The following is a 17,181-nucleotide window of genomic DNA, read 5'->3' as shown; positions in this document are numbered from 1 at the left end:
TATCCTTTAATGAGCTAAAAAAGCTTCCCTGGCAGTCAGGCTGGGATGTGGGGTAGTGGGATTTGTAATCGCATTTCTGTTGTGAACCCCACACCCCCTATAGGCTCTGGTCAGGTGGAGCACTTTGGTTACATGATATACCATGAATATTCCCAAAGTAACTAATCCCAACCCTGCTCCTTCCTCTTCCCATCCCACCCAGCCTTCCCTTCTCCCGGTTATGAATCTCTAACTGTTCTTGCTTTGTGTGGTGATTCATCCCTCCCAATCCTCCGGGTTTGTGGTGTTTGTGCTGTTCCTGTGAGGAATTCATCGCCCGTGTCCCCCCTGGAGCTGAGCTGGCAGTCCAGAGGTCGAGGGTGGTGTCAGTGAGAGGCAGGAAATGGGGTTAAAATCAGCCAGAGAAAACAAGCAGCACTCAGAGCAGAGCTGCTTCAGTCTGCAGGCTTGTTTATGAGAGGGATTTTCTAATCTGGGCTGACTTTAACCTCATTTATTAAGCAGAAGGATTTTGGTTCAGTCTGAGCCTCATTTAATGAAGAGGGCACTCCTGGTTTATTCCACATAACCTGGCTCCCACAGGGGTTAAACTTGTGAGGGGATGAGCACATCCCTCAGCCTGGCTCCAGCCCCAAGATTCCTCCTTTCTCGTGCTCCTGGTGGCCTTGAGGCTGCACAGGCTGAGCTGGGACACTGGGACAGGCAGGAGCTGCTCCCTGGGGCAGGAACATCAGCAATATCCCATCCCACTGGAGCTCAGTCCCACAAAGTCCAGCAGTGGGAAGGATGTGAGACAGGTGTGAGGTCTGAGGGCTGCTGTGCTGCACCTCTGGCATTCCCTGTGCCTGGCAGTGCCCAAGGATGGGGCTTGGAGCACCCTGGGGTGGTGGAAGGTCCCTGCCGATGGCAGGGCTGGAATGGGATGGGCTGTAAGGTCCCTTCCAACCCTCACCGGGCCGTGATCCTGGGATTTCCTGGAGACAAAGCCCTGGAGTGGTTTGGGGTCACATCCCAGGGCAGGGTTTGTGCATGAGCCTGAAGGACTCCGGTCTCTGCACCCTGTCCTTGAGGAATGACAGGGCATTCCCACTCAAGATCATTCTTTTCATTTTTCTTTCTAATTTTGGGATAAGAAACCTGCTGGTTAAGGCCTAGAATAAAAAAAATCAAGGCTTAAAAATTCTGCTGTATCCAGGCAGTGCCTCCACAAGTGCCTGAGGCAGCCAGGGAAGCATCAGTGGGATGGGATGGGATGGGATGGGATGGGATGGGATGGGATGGGATGGGATGGGATGGGATGGGATGGGATGGGATGGGACAGAGCTGCCCTCAGCATCTCTCTTTGGGGCCTTTTCCTTGGGAAGTGAGTGAGAAGCCAGCAGGTTTTCCCCTTTTCCTTGGGAAATGGGTGAGAAACCAGCAGGTTTTCCCCTCTTGGCAGTCTGGGAAGGAGGCAGGCAGGGCCATGATGCTCTGATTTCGAGGCAGGGATGTCAGACCCATCTGGAGTTCAGCTCCTTGTCTATCCAGCCCAGTGAATAATCACCAGGAGTGCCCATAAACACTGCAGCTTCCTGACAGCTCCCTGCACTCATTCCCAGCTCTGCTCCTTTCCCACAGAGTTCCACTCCATGGCTTTGTTTAAATCCCCTTCAGTGCTCACAGTTTAAGCTCAGGCTCAGCCAGAGCTGAGCTTTGCTCAGAGCTGCCTTGCCAAGGACTTTGTCCCTGAGGAGAGACTTGGGTGAGCTGTGGCAGCAGCTCCTCTGGCTGCATTTTCTCTCCCAAAACCAGGAATGGATTCCAAGCAGCACAAGCTGCAGGGAAGGAATCCACAGAACCCCTTTGGGGTGTTTAGGAGCATCTGAGTGGGCTTTTGCAATTGAGAATGGGAAATAATGAGCTTGAACTGGAGCAGGGGGGATTGAGAGGAGGAGCTGGGAGGAGTGGCTCCTGGAGGACGGGGAAATGCTGGGGATGCCTGGCTGCGAAGGGATTCTCCCTCCCAGTGTCCAGGGATTGGGCTGAGCTGAGAACCAGGGATTGGGACAGCTGAGAACCTTTGGGGAGCATTGCAGGGATCATTTGGTGACTGAGGCTGATTTGCTGCAGAAGGGCCCTGTCCATCCTCACAGGGACAGGGTTGGTCTCTGCCCTGCTCTTCCCAGTGCTCCAGTTGTCCTGGCCATTCATTAGAACATCATTACTTGTTTTAATTACACACAGCTGACGTCTCTGATTTCATTTTGCTTCTTTACACTGAATGACCTCATGGCCCAGGCTGGTGGCTCAGGTCAAAGCTGTGGAAGAGCTTTTAGGTCTTGGTGGCTTCAAAGTGCCAGAGAGCAGGGTCAGATGGGATCTTGGCAAGGAATTCCTGGCTGGGAGGGTGGGCAGGGGCTGGGCTGGAATTCCCAAATTTTCTGTGGCTGCCCCTGGATCCCTGGCAGTGTCCAAGGCCAGGCTGGACACTGGGGCTGGAGCAGCCTGGGACAGTGGGAGGTGTTCCTGCCATGGCAAGGGTGGGATGGGGTGGGATTTGAGGTCCCTTCCAGCCCAAACCATTCCAGATTCTGTGATCTCTGGGGGTTCTCTGATGTCCATCTGTGGCTGTTCAGTAGCAGAGTCACTCCTAGAGCTGGACTAACCCTTGCTCTGGAAAGAAGCAACCTCTGAACTGAGCAGTTTTAAGTCTTGACTTATTTGCAGAAAGGATTTTTCCCCTCCTTCTCTCCTGACTCTGGAAACTTCTGCCAGAATCACCCTCTCACCTGTTTGGCCACCTTGGGTAGGCCAAGCGTAACCCAGAGCTGAAGGTGGTGAGAAAGCATCAAAATCAGTCATTTGCAAGCCCAGAAGCCTCAGCCTGTAATTAGTTAAAAGGTCTGTAATTAGAGGGATGGTTTGAGATTGCCTGCAGCAAAGCCCAGCCTGGCACAGCTCATCTTTACCCACTTGCTCTGCCAAACACACCCTTCCCAAAATAAGGAGCTGCTGCTTTGGGCTGGGTTTAACTGGAGCTTCATAAAGAGGGTTTTGTTGCGTGCTTGGGGGGGTTTGCTGAGCCCTCAGTGTGGGAGCTGGCTCTTCAAACCTGCCTGTGCTCTCCCTGGGGACAGAACTGGGCATTTCTGCCTTCAGCCCTTATTTACACCCCGTTTTCCCTGATCCTTCTCAGGGAAGCTCTGCTCATCATCCCTGGCTTTGCTAATCCCTGGAGCTCCAGGCTTTGATCCTGGAGGGGATGGAGCAGTAGGAAGATGCTGTTTGCTCTTTGGAGGCTGAATAAAAGCCTGGTTGGGGGTTGTTGCTTTGAATGTCAGTGGTTAAGGGCTGTGTGTAAGGAAGAAGCTCAGCAGGTTTATTTGAGGCAAAGCCTGGGGCTGAAACAATCCTTTACATGTTTCCAGGGTTTCCTCCAATGTTATCAGAGCTCTGCAGCTCCTGCTTCCTGTGGAGAATCCTGATGATAATAAAATGGGGCTGCATCTTAGGCCTGGCAGCAGGAGAAAGAGGAAATTGAGGTCTGTCCTATAAAAACAGGGGCATTTTCAGAATCAAGCCCCTTCCCAGAGCCCATACCCTTGGATCCAGCAGTGAGGCCAAACATTGACTCAGTTCCTCCCTGTTCCTCATGTGCTTCTAAAAATTGCCTTTCCTAAGGGCTGGGAATGGGAGCAGGGATTGGAAAGGCTGGAGCAGAGTCCTTGGCCAGGCTGGCAGTGCTGAGATGAAGCATGGAGCATGTGGCAGCCCCTCCAAAGCCAGCAGCACCCCCAGAGCAGAGCCTGGGAGGCTGCAGAAGTTGAGGAAGAGGGAGATGAAGGCCGTGATGTGAAAGCAGAGTGTTGTGGCTAACAGGGATGAATCCATGGGAGCCATCAGGTCACAGCTGTGGCACAGGGATTGTGCTGCTCAGACCCTGCCTTGGAGCAGCCCCAGGGATGGAGTGGGGTTAATGTGAGGATGGAAAATGGCTCTTTGTGCTGCTGAGCCTGCCCTTCCCAGGGATAGACAGGAGGCAGGGTGAGGAGCTGGACTCAGAGCTGGCACCAGATCAGCCCTGATGTGCTTTGGAACCATCCAGGAGGAGCACAGCCCCACTCCCACTCCTAAAAGTGGGAATTGGGGGTTGATGTTGGCATCTCCCTGGGTTCCTACTGCCCAGATTTCTCCTGTTTTTTAAAATTCCTGTGGTTTTGAGGGCAAATGTCTGTAAAGGAAGATCTGTCCTTTTGAATGGGGATGATGGACAGGTGAGGCCCAAGGGAAGAGCAAAGTGGTTATTGCACAGATAATTATTATAGATTATTTATGGATTATTATAGGTGATTTATTATAGAGAAGCCCAGTCCTTCTGCCTCTGGATTTCCTATTTAAAACACATTCCCTGACTCCTTCCCTCTGGTGCTCCCGCCCTGTACAAAAATGTCCTGGGCTGTTGTTGCCATCTCTTCAGCACAGTTCCTGCTCCTGCTGGTGGGAGGAGGATGCTGATCCCTGCCAGGTCTGGAGCTGCTGCAGGATGCTCCAGCCCCTCCATGCTATGCTTGCTTTTCCACTCAGGGGAGCCCTGTCTGTGGAAAAATGGGGCCAAAAGCAACTCGGGAGTGGCACCCACGGGTCCAGCCCTCCTGGAGGGATTCCCTGGGGCTGCAGCACAGCTCTGCCCTCAGCACAGCAGGGCTGGGTCCCTCCCTGCCCTTCCCATGTGCTGCTTTCTGCTGCTGTGCAGAGCCCTGCCCAGCCTGAGAGCAGCCTGGGATCCGGAGGGAGAAATCTCCCTGCACTGAACAAGCTGTTTCCAATAGACTTTTTCCATCAGGGGGTTGCTCAGCAATATTTTATTTCCTTTTTTTTTTTTTATTGCTGCGAGGCTCAAAGGCGTCTGTGAAGTGCTGCCAAACAAGTAAATGAGGGCAGGGAGGTACCCGAGATTTATTTTGGCTGGCGGAGCCGTGTGCTGGGAATGGGAGGGGAAGGAGGAGCGGCAGGAGGAGGAGAAGGAGGGTGAGTCAGCGTTTCACAGAGCTGCTTCCATCAGACAAGTGTAGGTTTCCCTCTAGAGGAATCTGCCGTGCTCCACTCCTGCTCTCACCCAGCACTTCCAGCATCCTCCCTCAGGGGGGTGGGAAAAGGGGATTTTGGGCTTAGGGCAAGGGATGGGGGTGAACAGGGATGTTCATCCCAAGGAATGGGGTGGAACAGGGATGTCCATCCCATGGAATGGAGGGTCAGGCATGGATGTTCATCCCAAGGAATGGGGGCAAACAGGGATGTCCATCCCAAGGAATGGAGTGGAACAGGGATGTTCATCCCAAGGAATGGGGTAGAACAGGGATGTCCATCCCAAGGAATGGGGTAGAACAGGGATGTTCATCCCAAAGAATGGGGAGGAACAGGGATGTCCATCCCAAGGAATGGAGGGTCAGGCAGGGATGTCCATCCCAAGGAATGGAGGGTCAGGCAGGGATGTCCATCCCAAGGAATGGGGTGGAACAGAGATGTTCATCCCAAGGAGTGGGGTGGAACAGGGATGTCCATCCCAAGGAATGGGGTGGAACAGGGATGTCCATCCCAAGGGTCGAACGGTGATGCTGCAATTTGAAATCTCAGTGGAAAGTCACAGATTCTCAAATGGCCTCAGGCTGTGCCAGGGGAGGGTCAGGCTGGATATTGGGAAAATTTCTTCCTGTAAAGTTTTGTCCAGCCCTGGCACAGCTTCCCAAGGCGGGGGTGGAGTTCCCCTCCCTGGAGGGCTTTAAAAGCCCTGTGGGTGTGACATTTGGGGACAGGGGTCAGTAGTGGCCTTGGCAGTGCTGAGGATGGTTGGACTTGATGGTCTTAGAGGGCTTTTCCAACCTAAACATTCCATGATTCTTCTGCCTGGAACTCGCAGCCAAGAGCCCCTGAACAAACCCCAGTGGGTGCCAGCAGGAATGGGGTTGAGGAGCAGAAAGGAAATTTCCTCAGTGGATCTGCAGGAGGAAAATGAGAATTCAACAAAGATGGATTCAAGTTCTGTCTTTACAGATTTAGCCAGTATCAGCAGGTCCAGCATCCCATGAGCCTCATCAGGACTTTACAAGGCTTGCAGGGACAGGAGCCAGGGAATGGCTCCCACTGGGAAAGGGGAGATTGGGCTGGGATCTTGGCAAGGAATTGCTGGCTGGGAGGGTGGGCAGGGGCTGGGCTGGAATTCCCAGATTTGCTGTGGTTACCCCTGGATCCCTGGCAGTGCCCAAGGCCAAGTTGGACACTGGGGCTTGGATCCACCTGGGACAGTGGGAGGTGTCCCTGCCATGGCAGGGTGGAATGGGATGGTCCTTAAGACCCCTTCCCACCCAGACCATTCCATGGTGACCTGGGGAATGAAGACAGGATCATCTCAGGGGTTTGAGGAGGCCTTGAAGCTGTTCCTGCACCTGTGCAGGTGGGGATTGGTGCAGTCCAGGTGCCTGGAATTGCTGCTCTGGCATCAGCCCCTCCTGAGGAGGGAACTTCACCTACTCAGCTCCTGGCAGCTGGCACAGTCATTAACAGCCAGTTCTCGTTAATCAGTGCAGCTGATTAATGCTCTGCAGCCTTTTAGAGCTGGAGCCCAGCAGAGCTGGATCAGGCCCTGGCTGCTCTTACTCAGCACAAAGGATGGATCTCAGTCTGGAGCAAAACATGGAAGCAGTGCCAGCAGGACAGGCAGAGGTGGGGCAGGGCTGTGTGCCCCTTGCAGCCACCCTGGCATCCTGGTGGTTGGACATTGTCACCTTCCCTTGTCACCTTCCCTTTCCAGCTGGGAAGGAAAATTTGCCCTGTTAAAATCTATTTGTGGATGTTGTGAACTCATCCAACTGAGTGGTCAGGTGCTGAGCAGCTGCTCCCCTCTTCTGGGGAGCTCAGATTCGAGGGGGATTGGGGGAAAATGTCCAACCCTCTGCTGATCTCCAGGCTGGCAATGCCAGGAGAGGTTTTTCTCTCCATGCAGAGAGTGGCTGCCAGTCTGGGGTGCTCTGTGCCTCAGGGTCCATCAGCTTCTCCCAAAACTTCTGGAGGCTTTGTGTGCTCACCCAGAGCTCACAACCCCTGGGAGGAACTGGGCTGCAGCTGTGGGGTTGTTCCTGGCTGCTCCTGCCTGGGCCAAGAAGAAGAGGACACAGAGCAGGGCAGGACTGCCTGGGGACGAGGCTGGGCACTGCCACCACGGCTGATTTGTGACAGCAGGAGAGGGCACCCACGAGCTGTCTGTGCCCCAGAGGAGCTGCTGATCTCAGTCAGGATGAAGGGCTCCAGGCTTTTCTTTGTCCCGGGGTTGCCAGGTCCCTTCAGTGGTGTCCCATGTGTGCTGGAGCAGAGCCAAGAGTGTTCCTGCCCCCAGACTGGCACGGGGGACTTTGGTGGCATGGATGGCTTCAATGGGCACCTTCCCAAGGAGCTGCTGAGAGCAGGCTGAGGGAAGGGGCTGTGCAGCTGCCAAGAGTGGGAGCAGGGGGTGCCCATGGTGGGGGCATCACTCCTGGGCTGAGGTGGTGCCAGCCCGATGCCCTCCCTGCTTTGGGACCAACCAGCTGCACATCACCAGCATCAGCTCTTGCCTCAAGGTGGCATTTTGTGCTTTAAAATGTGTCTGAGGAGTTTGGTGGATGCACAATAACATGGAAATAGTTGTCCAAGCAACTTTGTGATCCTGCAGTGCCACCTGCAATCCCTTCCAGCAGCTGGGCAGGGAGATCCCAGGGTGGAGCCCCAGGGCTGGACATGCCCTGGGCACCTTGACAAAATAATTCATTTATTCCTTTCTCCTAAACCTTGGTGTGCCCAGAGCTGGCTGATCCACACCCATATCTCTCCCCAGCCAAGAGGGGACCTCTCTGGAGCTCTGCATCTGTTATGGAGCTCAGCTGCATCTGTTATGGAGCAGGGCCAGGTGCCCTGTCCTGGGGATGGGATTGCTCCTCCCAAGGGTGAGGCAAGGGGATGGGCCCAGAGGAGGGAGCGTGGCAGTCAGAGCACCAGATGGATGTGGGGTGTCCACGCCACACCCCGCTTTGTGATGTGAAAACCTCTGAGCCTGCTGAGCCTCCTTGGTGGTGACTCCACATTGCTGCACTTGTTCCCAAAGGAAGATCAATGAAATCCCACAGAAAGGTCCCTCAGTCCTGCCTGAGCAGGCAGCAGAGCGCTGTCAGCCTTACTTGGGGTGAGACTCTGAATTCCAGGTGTGCTGAACCCCTTCCGCCTTGGGATCCCCCTGGGGTTTCAGGCATCTCGGGATCTCGGGCAAAGGGATGTGACAAGGGGCATATGGGAGGTGGGACAGTGTCCAGAGTGGGGACAGGGCCCTGTCCTGGCCATGTGCTACCTCCTGCTGGGCTCTAGTCCCTCAGCCCTGTCCCTCCCATGCAAGCCTGAGCTCCATGAGTGCTCCCATGCTGGTCATGTTGGCAAACCAGTGTGGAGACGCTAGGGTGAGCTGGGAAAGGCTTCTCTGTCTGCCTTCACTGGTTCAGGTGACCCTGATCCCTGATCCAAGAGCCCAAGCTGCTCCTGGTGCTGCACCTGCCCCGGGTGCCACCAGCACCGGGACAAACTCACCTTGGGCTGCAGGAGAAAGTGGGGAAACCTCTCTGGCTCCTGGGCAGAAGGGGAATGAGGAGGAGTGTCCTGGGAGCAGGGCTGCCCCTCCCTGGGTGTCGTGCATGCCCCTTCCACGCCGTGATTCCATAATCATTGCTGTGCCTAACAAGAGCCAGGCATGGATTGGTCATTGCGCTGCTTGGAGCGTCTGTGGTGTGTGTGGTGTGTGCTTCCAGCCCTGTCACAGCATTAACCAGGAGGACTGTTCTGTCTTCCCTCCACAGCCTGGAAGTGTCTCCTCAGGTAGAAACCAGCTCAGATGCTCCTTCTCATTGTGCTCCCCGCTCCCCTGCCCCCTGCCCCGCTGCCCTTGCCGCTAGCATGCCGAGCTCTAACCTCCCTCCCGCTCCTGGAGACAGACAGGCCGGATGCTTGGCCCCCACCAACCCATTCCTCGACTCCCTGCAGAGCAATCCCTTCTTTGAGGAGCTCCTCGCTGACCAGGTACTAAATTCTCCTTCACCTACTCACTTTCTCTCTAGTTTCCCGCCTGGGCCGCGTGCTGCACCCGAGGTCGCTGGGAGCTTTTATTCCTCTGAGGATTGCAGTCCCTCTGGCTCCCCAAGGCGCACAGAGCCCCAGAGGGAGTCTCCAGCCCAGAGCGTTGGTGTCCCCGTGCCTGAAACCAGTCCCCCAGCACCGGGAGAGCTCCCTCCTGCCGACACTGACACCGAGCCTGCTGTCCCCTCGGAGTGGGACGATACCTTCGATGCCTTTGCCACCAGCAGGCTCAAACCAGAGCGGAACAAGGAGAACTTTTTTGCCTCGGTGGCAGCAGAGGGCATGGCTTTCATCGATGACCCCAGAGCCAGCCCGACGGAGAGCTCAGCGGGGCCGCCTTGCCAGAAGGGCTCCCAAGTGTTCGAAAAGGCGGCTGAAATCCCTGCGGCTCTCCGCTCTTGGACAAATTTCTCCGCTTTAGACGTGGGGGCCAACCTGGTGAGCACCACCCAGGAGGCCACGGTGATCGAGGACGTGCTGAGCCCCGTGTCCGCGGGCTCCATGGCCAGGAGGAGGAAAAGCAGCACGCCCATGGTCTGGACAGCCGCCTTTGCCTCGGGCAACCCCGGGGACAAAGAGGCGTCAGCAGCACTGAGCACTGAAAATAGCGCTAGGGAGGAGGGGGACAGCGGTGAGGAGGAGTCCTGCAGCACGGGGACGAACGGCTGGATGACCATAGCCACGGAGAGCGCCGCCGAGCCCTCAGAGAGTGCCGGGGAGCACCCGGCTCCTCAGGCCCCCTTCGGCCCGCGCCCGCCCTTCCTGGGCGAGGGCACCTTCGAAGCCCAGAGCTCGTCCCGTGCCACCACCACCACCTGTGTGCTACCCATGAGCTCCTTCCCCCCCGAGCCGGCCCCCGAGGCCCCGCCGGGCAGCACCGTGGTGGCGGCCGTGCCCCCGCGGGTGCCGGGGGACGCGGCGGGACGGAGGTTCCCCGAGGCGGGCTTGGAGCCCGGGGAGGGCGCCTTGGACATCCGCAGCTCGGTGTTCCGGCTACAGGCCAGCATGCGGCTGGAGGCCAGCGAGGGCCTGCTGCACTTCAGCTCCGACATCCGCGAGAGGCGCGTGGTGCTGTCGCCGTGGGCAGGGCCTCAGGGCTGCCCGGAGCTGCCGCCCGGGCCGCCCCCCAAACCACCCCGGCGGTTCGCGGCCGCGGGCCCCGTGGGGGACGGCGAGGACGAGGAGCCTGGTGGCACCCAGCGAGGCAGGCAGGAGCCGTGGGAAGAGTCAGAGGGCCCAGGAGCAGAGATGGGATTGCCGAGGAGCCGTGCGAGCAGTGAGCCCTCCGTGCCGGCGCCTCCCATCCTGCTCGCACCCGGAGCGGCCGCCGCTGAAGCCGGGAGAGAGTTCGCAGCGTCTGAGGGTGCCAGAGCTGTTGCTATGGACCCAGCAGCTGGCGTGGGGATAGGAGCCGACGCCTCTGTGGGCGAACACCCATCAGACATGAACGAGACAGATGTGGCCGAGCAGTTTGAGACTTGCATGTCCAACTTCTCCCTGGATGGACTGGACCGGTCGGGTGCTGAGGAGAGCAGGAGCCAGCCCCGTTTATCCCCTCAGGGGGCCACAGACAGTGCCAAGTGGGAAATGGCCTCCAAGCAGGAGCTGTTCCCCGAGGAGCTCAGTATTTCAGGACTAAACCCACCTTCCAAGCTAGACCTGGGCCAGCCCACCAGCTGGACAGCTCTGGGAGAGCAGGAGGCAGCTGGGCATCCACACCCGCCGCCCCAAAGGTTAGAACACAGGCAGAGGCCATGCCAGCTGGAGCTGGCGTGCCAGGATGGCGAGGGGCGAGCAGGAGAGCAGCCCAGGCCCCGTGCCCCTCCCCGGGAGGCAGAGCAGGGCAGGACCCCCGCCAGCGAGGAGCCCCAGGGGCGCTGGGCAGAGAGCAGGATAGACTTCAAGAAAGCCGATTTCTGGAAGCCAGATAAGATAGAGAGGCACACACAGGGAGCTTCAGCCCCGAGAAACCCCTTCACCCTGGCGCTGAGCCCCAATTCCCCGAGCAACCCCTTCGTGGAGAGGCCCCCAGCTCCTGTCCAGGCTGTGCTGCCCGAAAAGCTTGAGCAGGGCGACTTCAGCTTCCGCAGCCCGCAGGAGGAGCCCCCCGGGCACGGCTTGCAGCCCACTAACGCTACCCCCCTGCATGTCAGCCCGCCCCTGGCCTTCTCCACCCCTTTCCCCGCGGCTGCCACTAACCCCGAGCCGTGTGGCCGCCCCCGGGCCCCCGCGGGGGTCCCCGCCCGCCGCGCCGCCGCCCGGCCCTGCCCGTGCCCGCAGCCCGGGGAAGCTTCGGCGCTCCTGGTTCTGCCCAGGGAGACACGGCCGGCTGAGAAGCCCCTTGGCCAGCAGACGACCAGGTGAGCACTGCGGGGAAGGCGAAGGGCGTGTGTGTGTGTGGAAGAGGTGAGCCCTTGGCCCCTCCTGCTGCTGGCCCCCTCTGCTGCTGGCAGGGCTGGCTCCGAGGAGGCTGCTCCGCATCTGCTGCAGCTCCTATTCCCTCACCTTTCCCTGGTCCCAGAGAGCCCAGCCCGAGCTGCTGGGAGCCTTGGCTCTCTGGGATGCTGAGGGAAGTGGCCACTGGTGTCTGGTGTGGCCAGGGCAAAGGGTTCCATGCACCCCAGCTGGAAATCCAGAGCTGCACCCACATTGCACCCAGCTGATTTTGGCTCCATCATCCCCCACCCCGTGCTTGCAGAAGAAATGCCTTTCCCGTGCCTGCCAGGAGAACTTGTGGCTGTTTGTGCTCTCCTGAGCTCCCTCATGGCATGTGCACAGCTGCTGCCCCTGCCCTTGCCATCCATCCAGCTTTGGCTGCTTTCCTCTCCAGTGCCCATTGGGTACTGAAAACCTTCTGTCCATAGCCAAAAAAAGAGTTTTTTCACCAGGGCGAAATGCCCCTCTGCCCTCCCTCCTGCAGAGATGCCCATTGGTGATGAAGCACCTGGGATTTAGCCTTGAGGCTGGTGGGAATGGGAAGGGTGGAAAGAAGGGGCTGTTCCTCCTCCCAGGTCAATCCTGGATCTGTACAAATGCCACAAAGCAAAGCTGGTGAGTTCAGGGCATGGAGTCTTGCTCTGTGTCCTTCAGTTCATCTCAATTTCCTGGTTCTCCTTGCCCTGGTCTGCCTGGGCTCTGCCTGCCCAGGGGATTTACTGAGCTCCAGCAGGGGTTTATTGATCAGCCTCACTGGTCGTGAGGCAAATGGAGCTTCCTGAGGGCACCAAAATGGTAAAATCCCACCTGAACAAGACTGATTGTGGCCCTGGGGAGAGGAAGAGGGGGAGGATGGGGCCAGCAGAACTCACTGAGCTCCAGTCCTTCCACCAGGGTTGAGCATGAGGTGCAAAGTGATCTCGGGAGCAAAGACAGCATCTGGCTGGGTCTGTCAGATGATATTTTTTTCTTCTTATTTAAGCCAGACCCTCCAATCATTTTTAATTGGATTATTCATCCACCAGCAGATAGCCTTCTTCAAAATTTGCAGGGCTGCTGCCCAGAAACATGGATTTTGTTATGTTTCATGGAAAGAGAAGTGTCCTGTGGTCCCAAAGGGATCACTGAGGCAGTGAGGGAAGCACAGGGGTCTCTGTGGTGGTGGTACCTGCTCGTGGCCATCCCCAGCCTTGTCTGTGTATCCATCCAGGCCTGGCTGGCTCCTGGGATGGAATGGGCTGGGATCCAAGAGCTGCATATCCTGGATATCAGGGCTGGCTTCTGTCATGACACGTGGCCAGGAGCTCCTGAACGTCCCTGCTCGGGTTCCTCCGGCACAGTTTGGGTCCTTACTGTGGCTGAGGAAGCTCTGAAGAACTCCTGAGGCCTCTGGGGGAGGCTCTGAGGCTCTGAACTGCTTTATAGCAATGAGGAGATGTGAGAACTGAGCCAGGTGAGGGAGGAAGGCTGGAAGGGATTTTTTCCCAATCCCCATGGCCATGCTTCCCTTCCCAGGATAATTTCCTGTTGGAATCACCAGAGGCACACAGATGAGGAAAAGATGGTAGAAAAAAAGTGGAAGGAAAAGGGAAATACTTCAGACTTGGAATGGTCATTAAGCCCTGGCTGGAACAAAAAGGGTGAAGGGGAGAGGGTACCTGGTGTGGGACGGTGAGAGTTTGGGGTGAGGGGCTTCAGTGCCTTCTCAAGAGAGCTGGAAATGGGCAGTGGGGTCCCATGGCCCTTCCTCTTTGGTCATCTTGTGTGGCTGCTGGGGCAGGGCAGCATCAGCTGCAGCTCCCAGGTGTGTGGAGGCTTTGCTGCCCCTGGGGACAGGGCAGGATGGTGCCTGCACTGCTGGGGACATGTCACATCCCGAGGACAGGAGGGACCCCAAGGACAGCCTGGGAGCCCCACTGCCTGGAGGAGCCTGGCAGCTGTGCAGCTCCTGCCTTTCCTTGGGATTCAGCAGCTGTGCAGCTCCTGCTCCTCCATTGGAATCCAGCAGTTGTGCAGCTCCTGCTCCCTTTGATATGGGGCTGGCCCAGCATCCTGTGGCCCATGCAGGTGACAGGACTGGGGGTGTCACAGGTACCAAGGTGGTGGCACAGGCTGTGCCTCCCTCATGTCGAGAGTGCTGAGGATGCTGCATTCTGAAAATGAGGTGTCAGGTTAGGTCACTCCATCTTGGTGATCCTCGTGGAGCCCCTGGAGCTGGGAGTGTGGCTTGGCCCACCCAGGGCAGACCTGGAAAGCTGATCCCAGGCCCAGTCATTCCCCCTCCTCCTCTGGACCCTTGCTCCATGGAGAGCTGGCCCTTGGGTGCTGAGTGGTACTCCAGGCACAGCAGCTGGGAGAGGGATTCTCCTCCATGGGAGAGGGATTCCCTTGGATTCCTTGTCTGGGAGTGAGGAGCATTTTGATGAGCATTTAAAGGCTCCCTTTGGGAGCTGCTGAGGGAAATGCACCCAGTTTTTCCCTGTGCTCTGCAGTGACCTTGGGAGCACCAGTGAAAGCTGGGACAGGGCAAGGCTGGCTCAGAGAGGGGGACAGGGCTGGGCCAGTGTCACCCTGAGATGTTCCACCTTGGCCTTAAGCTCCATCATAACTCAGATCCACTTGGGATGCAGTTCTGGATTAGGAGCTGGTGAGCAGCTGATTCCATGCTCCAGTAGATGTTCATGGACCAGAAGAGGAAACTGGTCCAGCTTCTTGACAGGTCCACCAGACCTTCAGATCTGATGTGAGGTGTGAAGCTCCCCTGGAGGACCTGGTGCCACCATCCCAAGACAAACCCAGCTCAAGGAATGTCTCCAGCTCTTAGATCCTCCCAGAGACACACGGAACAGGCAGAGCCTTGCATGCACCACCCTCAGTGGGGAGCAACAGGATAAAGAATTCTTTTCAAAAGCCCCTTCTCCAGCCCTGCAGCAGTGACTGTTCCCACTGGCCATGGGGCTGCCTGTCACCACCCCTGAGTGGGAACATCTCCCTGTTCCAAACACATCCAGGCATTCCCACTGGCTTCCCAGGGCAGCTCGGTCCCAGGGAGGTTCCCAGCCACACTGTGGTTGTAGCCTGTGTGCTGGCTGTGGGGATGCATAAGGTGACTGTGACATTTGGGGCTCAGGCCTGGCTGGATGAGCAGCCCTGGTGGCTCCCCCAGTCCTCTCCTCACCCCTGTCCTGCAGTGTCCTGGTGGTTGTAGCTCCTGGTCGGGGTTTAGTGCCAGTGGGCAGTGCTGAGCCTCTTGTGCCGAACAGCAGCTCCTGCAGCCCCTGGCGCTGTCAGTGGCTCCCCCTCACGGCTGTGGGATCCCTCCATCCTTTCCAGCTGCCCTGGAGTACTGGGCTCTGTCCTTGTGCCTGGACAGCTCTGCCAGGGGATCAGAGAATCACAGAGTCTGCTGAGCTGGGAGAGACCCACCAGAGTCATCCATCCACCCCTGGCCCTGCTCACACACCCCAAATCCCACCTGGACATCCCTGGAGTGCTGTCCCAACGCTCCTGGAGCTCTGGCAGCCTTGGGGCTGTGCCCATTCCTTGGGGAGCCTGGGCAGTGTCAGAACCCTCTGGGAAAGAACCTTTCCTGAGCTCCAGCCTGACCTGCCCTGGAACAACTGCAGCATTTCCTGTCCTTGGTCACCAGAGGGAGGAGATCAGAGCTGCCCTGTGCTGTCCCTTGGGAGGAGCTGGTCCTTTGGCTTATTGGAGCAGGTTGGTGGCTGCAGTGCTGTCCCTTCCCAGCACAGGGGACAGCAGGAGGCATCGTGGTGGTTGAAGAGGATTTCCACATCCTTGGTATGTCCTGATCCCATCACCATGGCTGAGGCACGAGGACATGGCACCACTGGGACACACAGCTGGTGGGGCTGTCACCTGTGAGAGGTTTTGCAGAGCTCCAGGTGGAGGTTTCATGTTTCCATCCCAGTGGATGGAAGTTTGGATGATTCCATCCCAGTGGATGGATGTTTGGATGTTTCCATCCCAGTGGATGGAAGTTTGGGTGTTTCCATCCCCGTGGATGGATTTTTGGATGTTTCCATCCCTGTGGATGGATGTTTGGATGTTTCCATCTCAAGGATGGACGTTTGGATGTTTCCATCCTGATGGACAGATATTTGGATGTTTCCATCCCAAGGACTGATGTTTGGATGTTTCTATCCCAGTGGATGGATATCTGGATGTTTCCATCGCCATGGATAGATTTTTTGGATGTTTCCATCCCAATGGATGGATATTTAGATGTTTCTATCCCAATGGATGGATGTTTGGATGTTTCCATCCTGATGGACAGATATTTGGATGTTTCCATCTCAAGGATGGTGCACAGCTGTGCCTGCTCCTTGCAGGGAGGGAGCATCAGGTCACTTCTCTTTCCATCACACTGAGAAGAAACTGGACTTTGTTTAAGCCCAGAAAGAACCTTTTGGGTGAAAAGTGGGGCAAAAATAAATGAAAATCGAATTCCCCCATAACAGGCTCCTCACCCTCCCTTTGGCCTTGTGGAGGGGGCCAAATTCTGTGGTGGCTTTCAGGCAGGTGACATTCAACTCTTGGGCTGGAGCATCAGTGGTGACCCCAGAGTAGTCTAGGGGTCCCTGGGCAGCAAAAAGCTGCTCTGGGCAGTGGGTGCAGCAGGCTCTGATCACACTGGAGCTGCGTTTGAGCCCCTGGCAGCTGGGAGTTGTGACCCACAGCATTCCCAGTGAGGATGGGCAGTGCAGATGTGGGCTCCAGGATCTCAGCCTAACACGTGTGCTGGGGCTCCTTATCTCCTGTGTGGGTGGGAGCAGCTCCAGGGGCTCTGCCCTGCCCTGCTGGCTCTCCTCAGAGCAAGAGAGCTCTGGGTGGCAGAGACACCAGGGTTCAGCAGTTCCTCAGTCTCCTGGGTGGTGCCATCCCTGTACAGTTCCAGGGACAGGAACCCTGGGGGTGCTGACTGTCCCACCCTTGTTGCCCACAGCCCCCACCCCGTGAAGCCCCTGAGTGCAGTGCAGGAGGGCTCCAGCGAGAGGAAGCAGCAGCACAAGGCCAGCCTGGGCTCAGCACTGAGCAATGGCCTGGAGAGGCTGAAGACAGTGACCACGAGCAGCGTCCAGCCCCTGGCCCTGACCTCCCAGCAGGACAAAACTGACCCCAAGGTAAAGGTAGTAGGCTGTGCCACCCCTGCTCCAGGTGTGCTGCTCCAGGGCCTGCCATGAGAGGGTTGAGGGTCCAGCCCCTTGGGCTGCTCTGCCTCCCTTCTTCCCTGGGCTCTGCACCTCCTCACCCCCTTGTTCTCCCATCACCTGCTTTGCTTTTGGGGTGGTGTTGTGCAGTGTGTGAGTGAATCTCTGCTTGTAGAAACATGGAATGGGTTGGGAGGGGCCTTAAATCCCATCCAGTGCCACCCCTACCATGGGCAGAGACATGTCCCACTGTCCCAGGCTGCTTCAAGCCCCAATGTCCAACCTGGTCTCCACAAGGCATAGAAGGTGGAAGGTCCTTCCTGGAGCTTTGCTGACCTGGATGTACTCCAAACACTGCTGTGCTGGGGCCAGCAAAGCACCTGTGGCACCTCTGAGGACGCAGAGGGTGTTGTGAAGGTGACCCTTCCATCCCTTTGTCCAC

The 17,181-nt window shown here is 57.3% G+C and overlaps 1 protein-coding gene across 3 annotated transcripts in view; it reads left to right on the top strand.

Moving 5' to 3' along the window:
* Nucleotides 1–17,181, top strand: part of RAB11FIP5 (RAB11 family interacting protein 5) — a 51,386-nt gene that overhangs the window by 21,053 nt on the left and 13,152 nt on the right. For 2 of the 3 annotated variants that reach the window (XM_074540727.1, XM_074540726.1), the window contains exons 4-5: nucleotides 9,114–11,492; nucleotides 16,535–16,712. In XM_074540727.1, coding sequence (XP_074396828.1) covers nucleotides 9,114–11,492; nucleotides 16,535–16,712 — 2,557 coding nt within the window. The remainder of the gene's footprint in view (nucleotides 1–9,113; nucleotides 11,493–16,534; nucleotides 16,713–17,181) is intronic. The other variant, XM_074540728.1, reaches the window with a different exon arrangement.

Source organism: Zonotrichia albicollis, chromosome 5, assembly GCF_047830755.1.
Source record: "Zonotrichia albicollis isolate bZonAlb1 chromosome 5, bZonAlb1.hap1, whole genome shotgun sequence".
Lineage (NCBI taxonomy): Eukaryota > Metazoa > Chordata > Aves > Passeriformes > Passerellidae > Zonotrichia > Zonotrichia albicollis.
The sequence above is the reverse complement of the archived record's forward strand: the minus strand, read 5'-3'. Positions and strand labels throughout refer to the sequence as shown.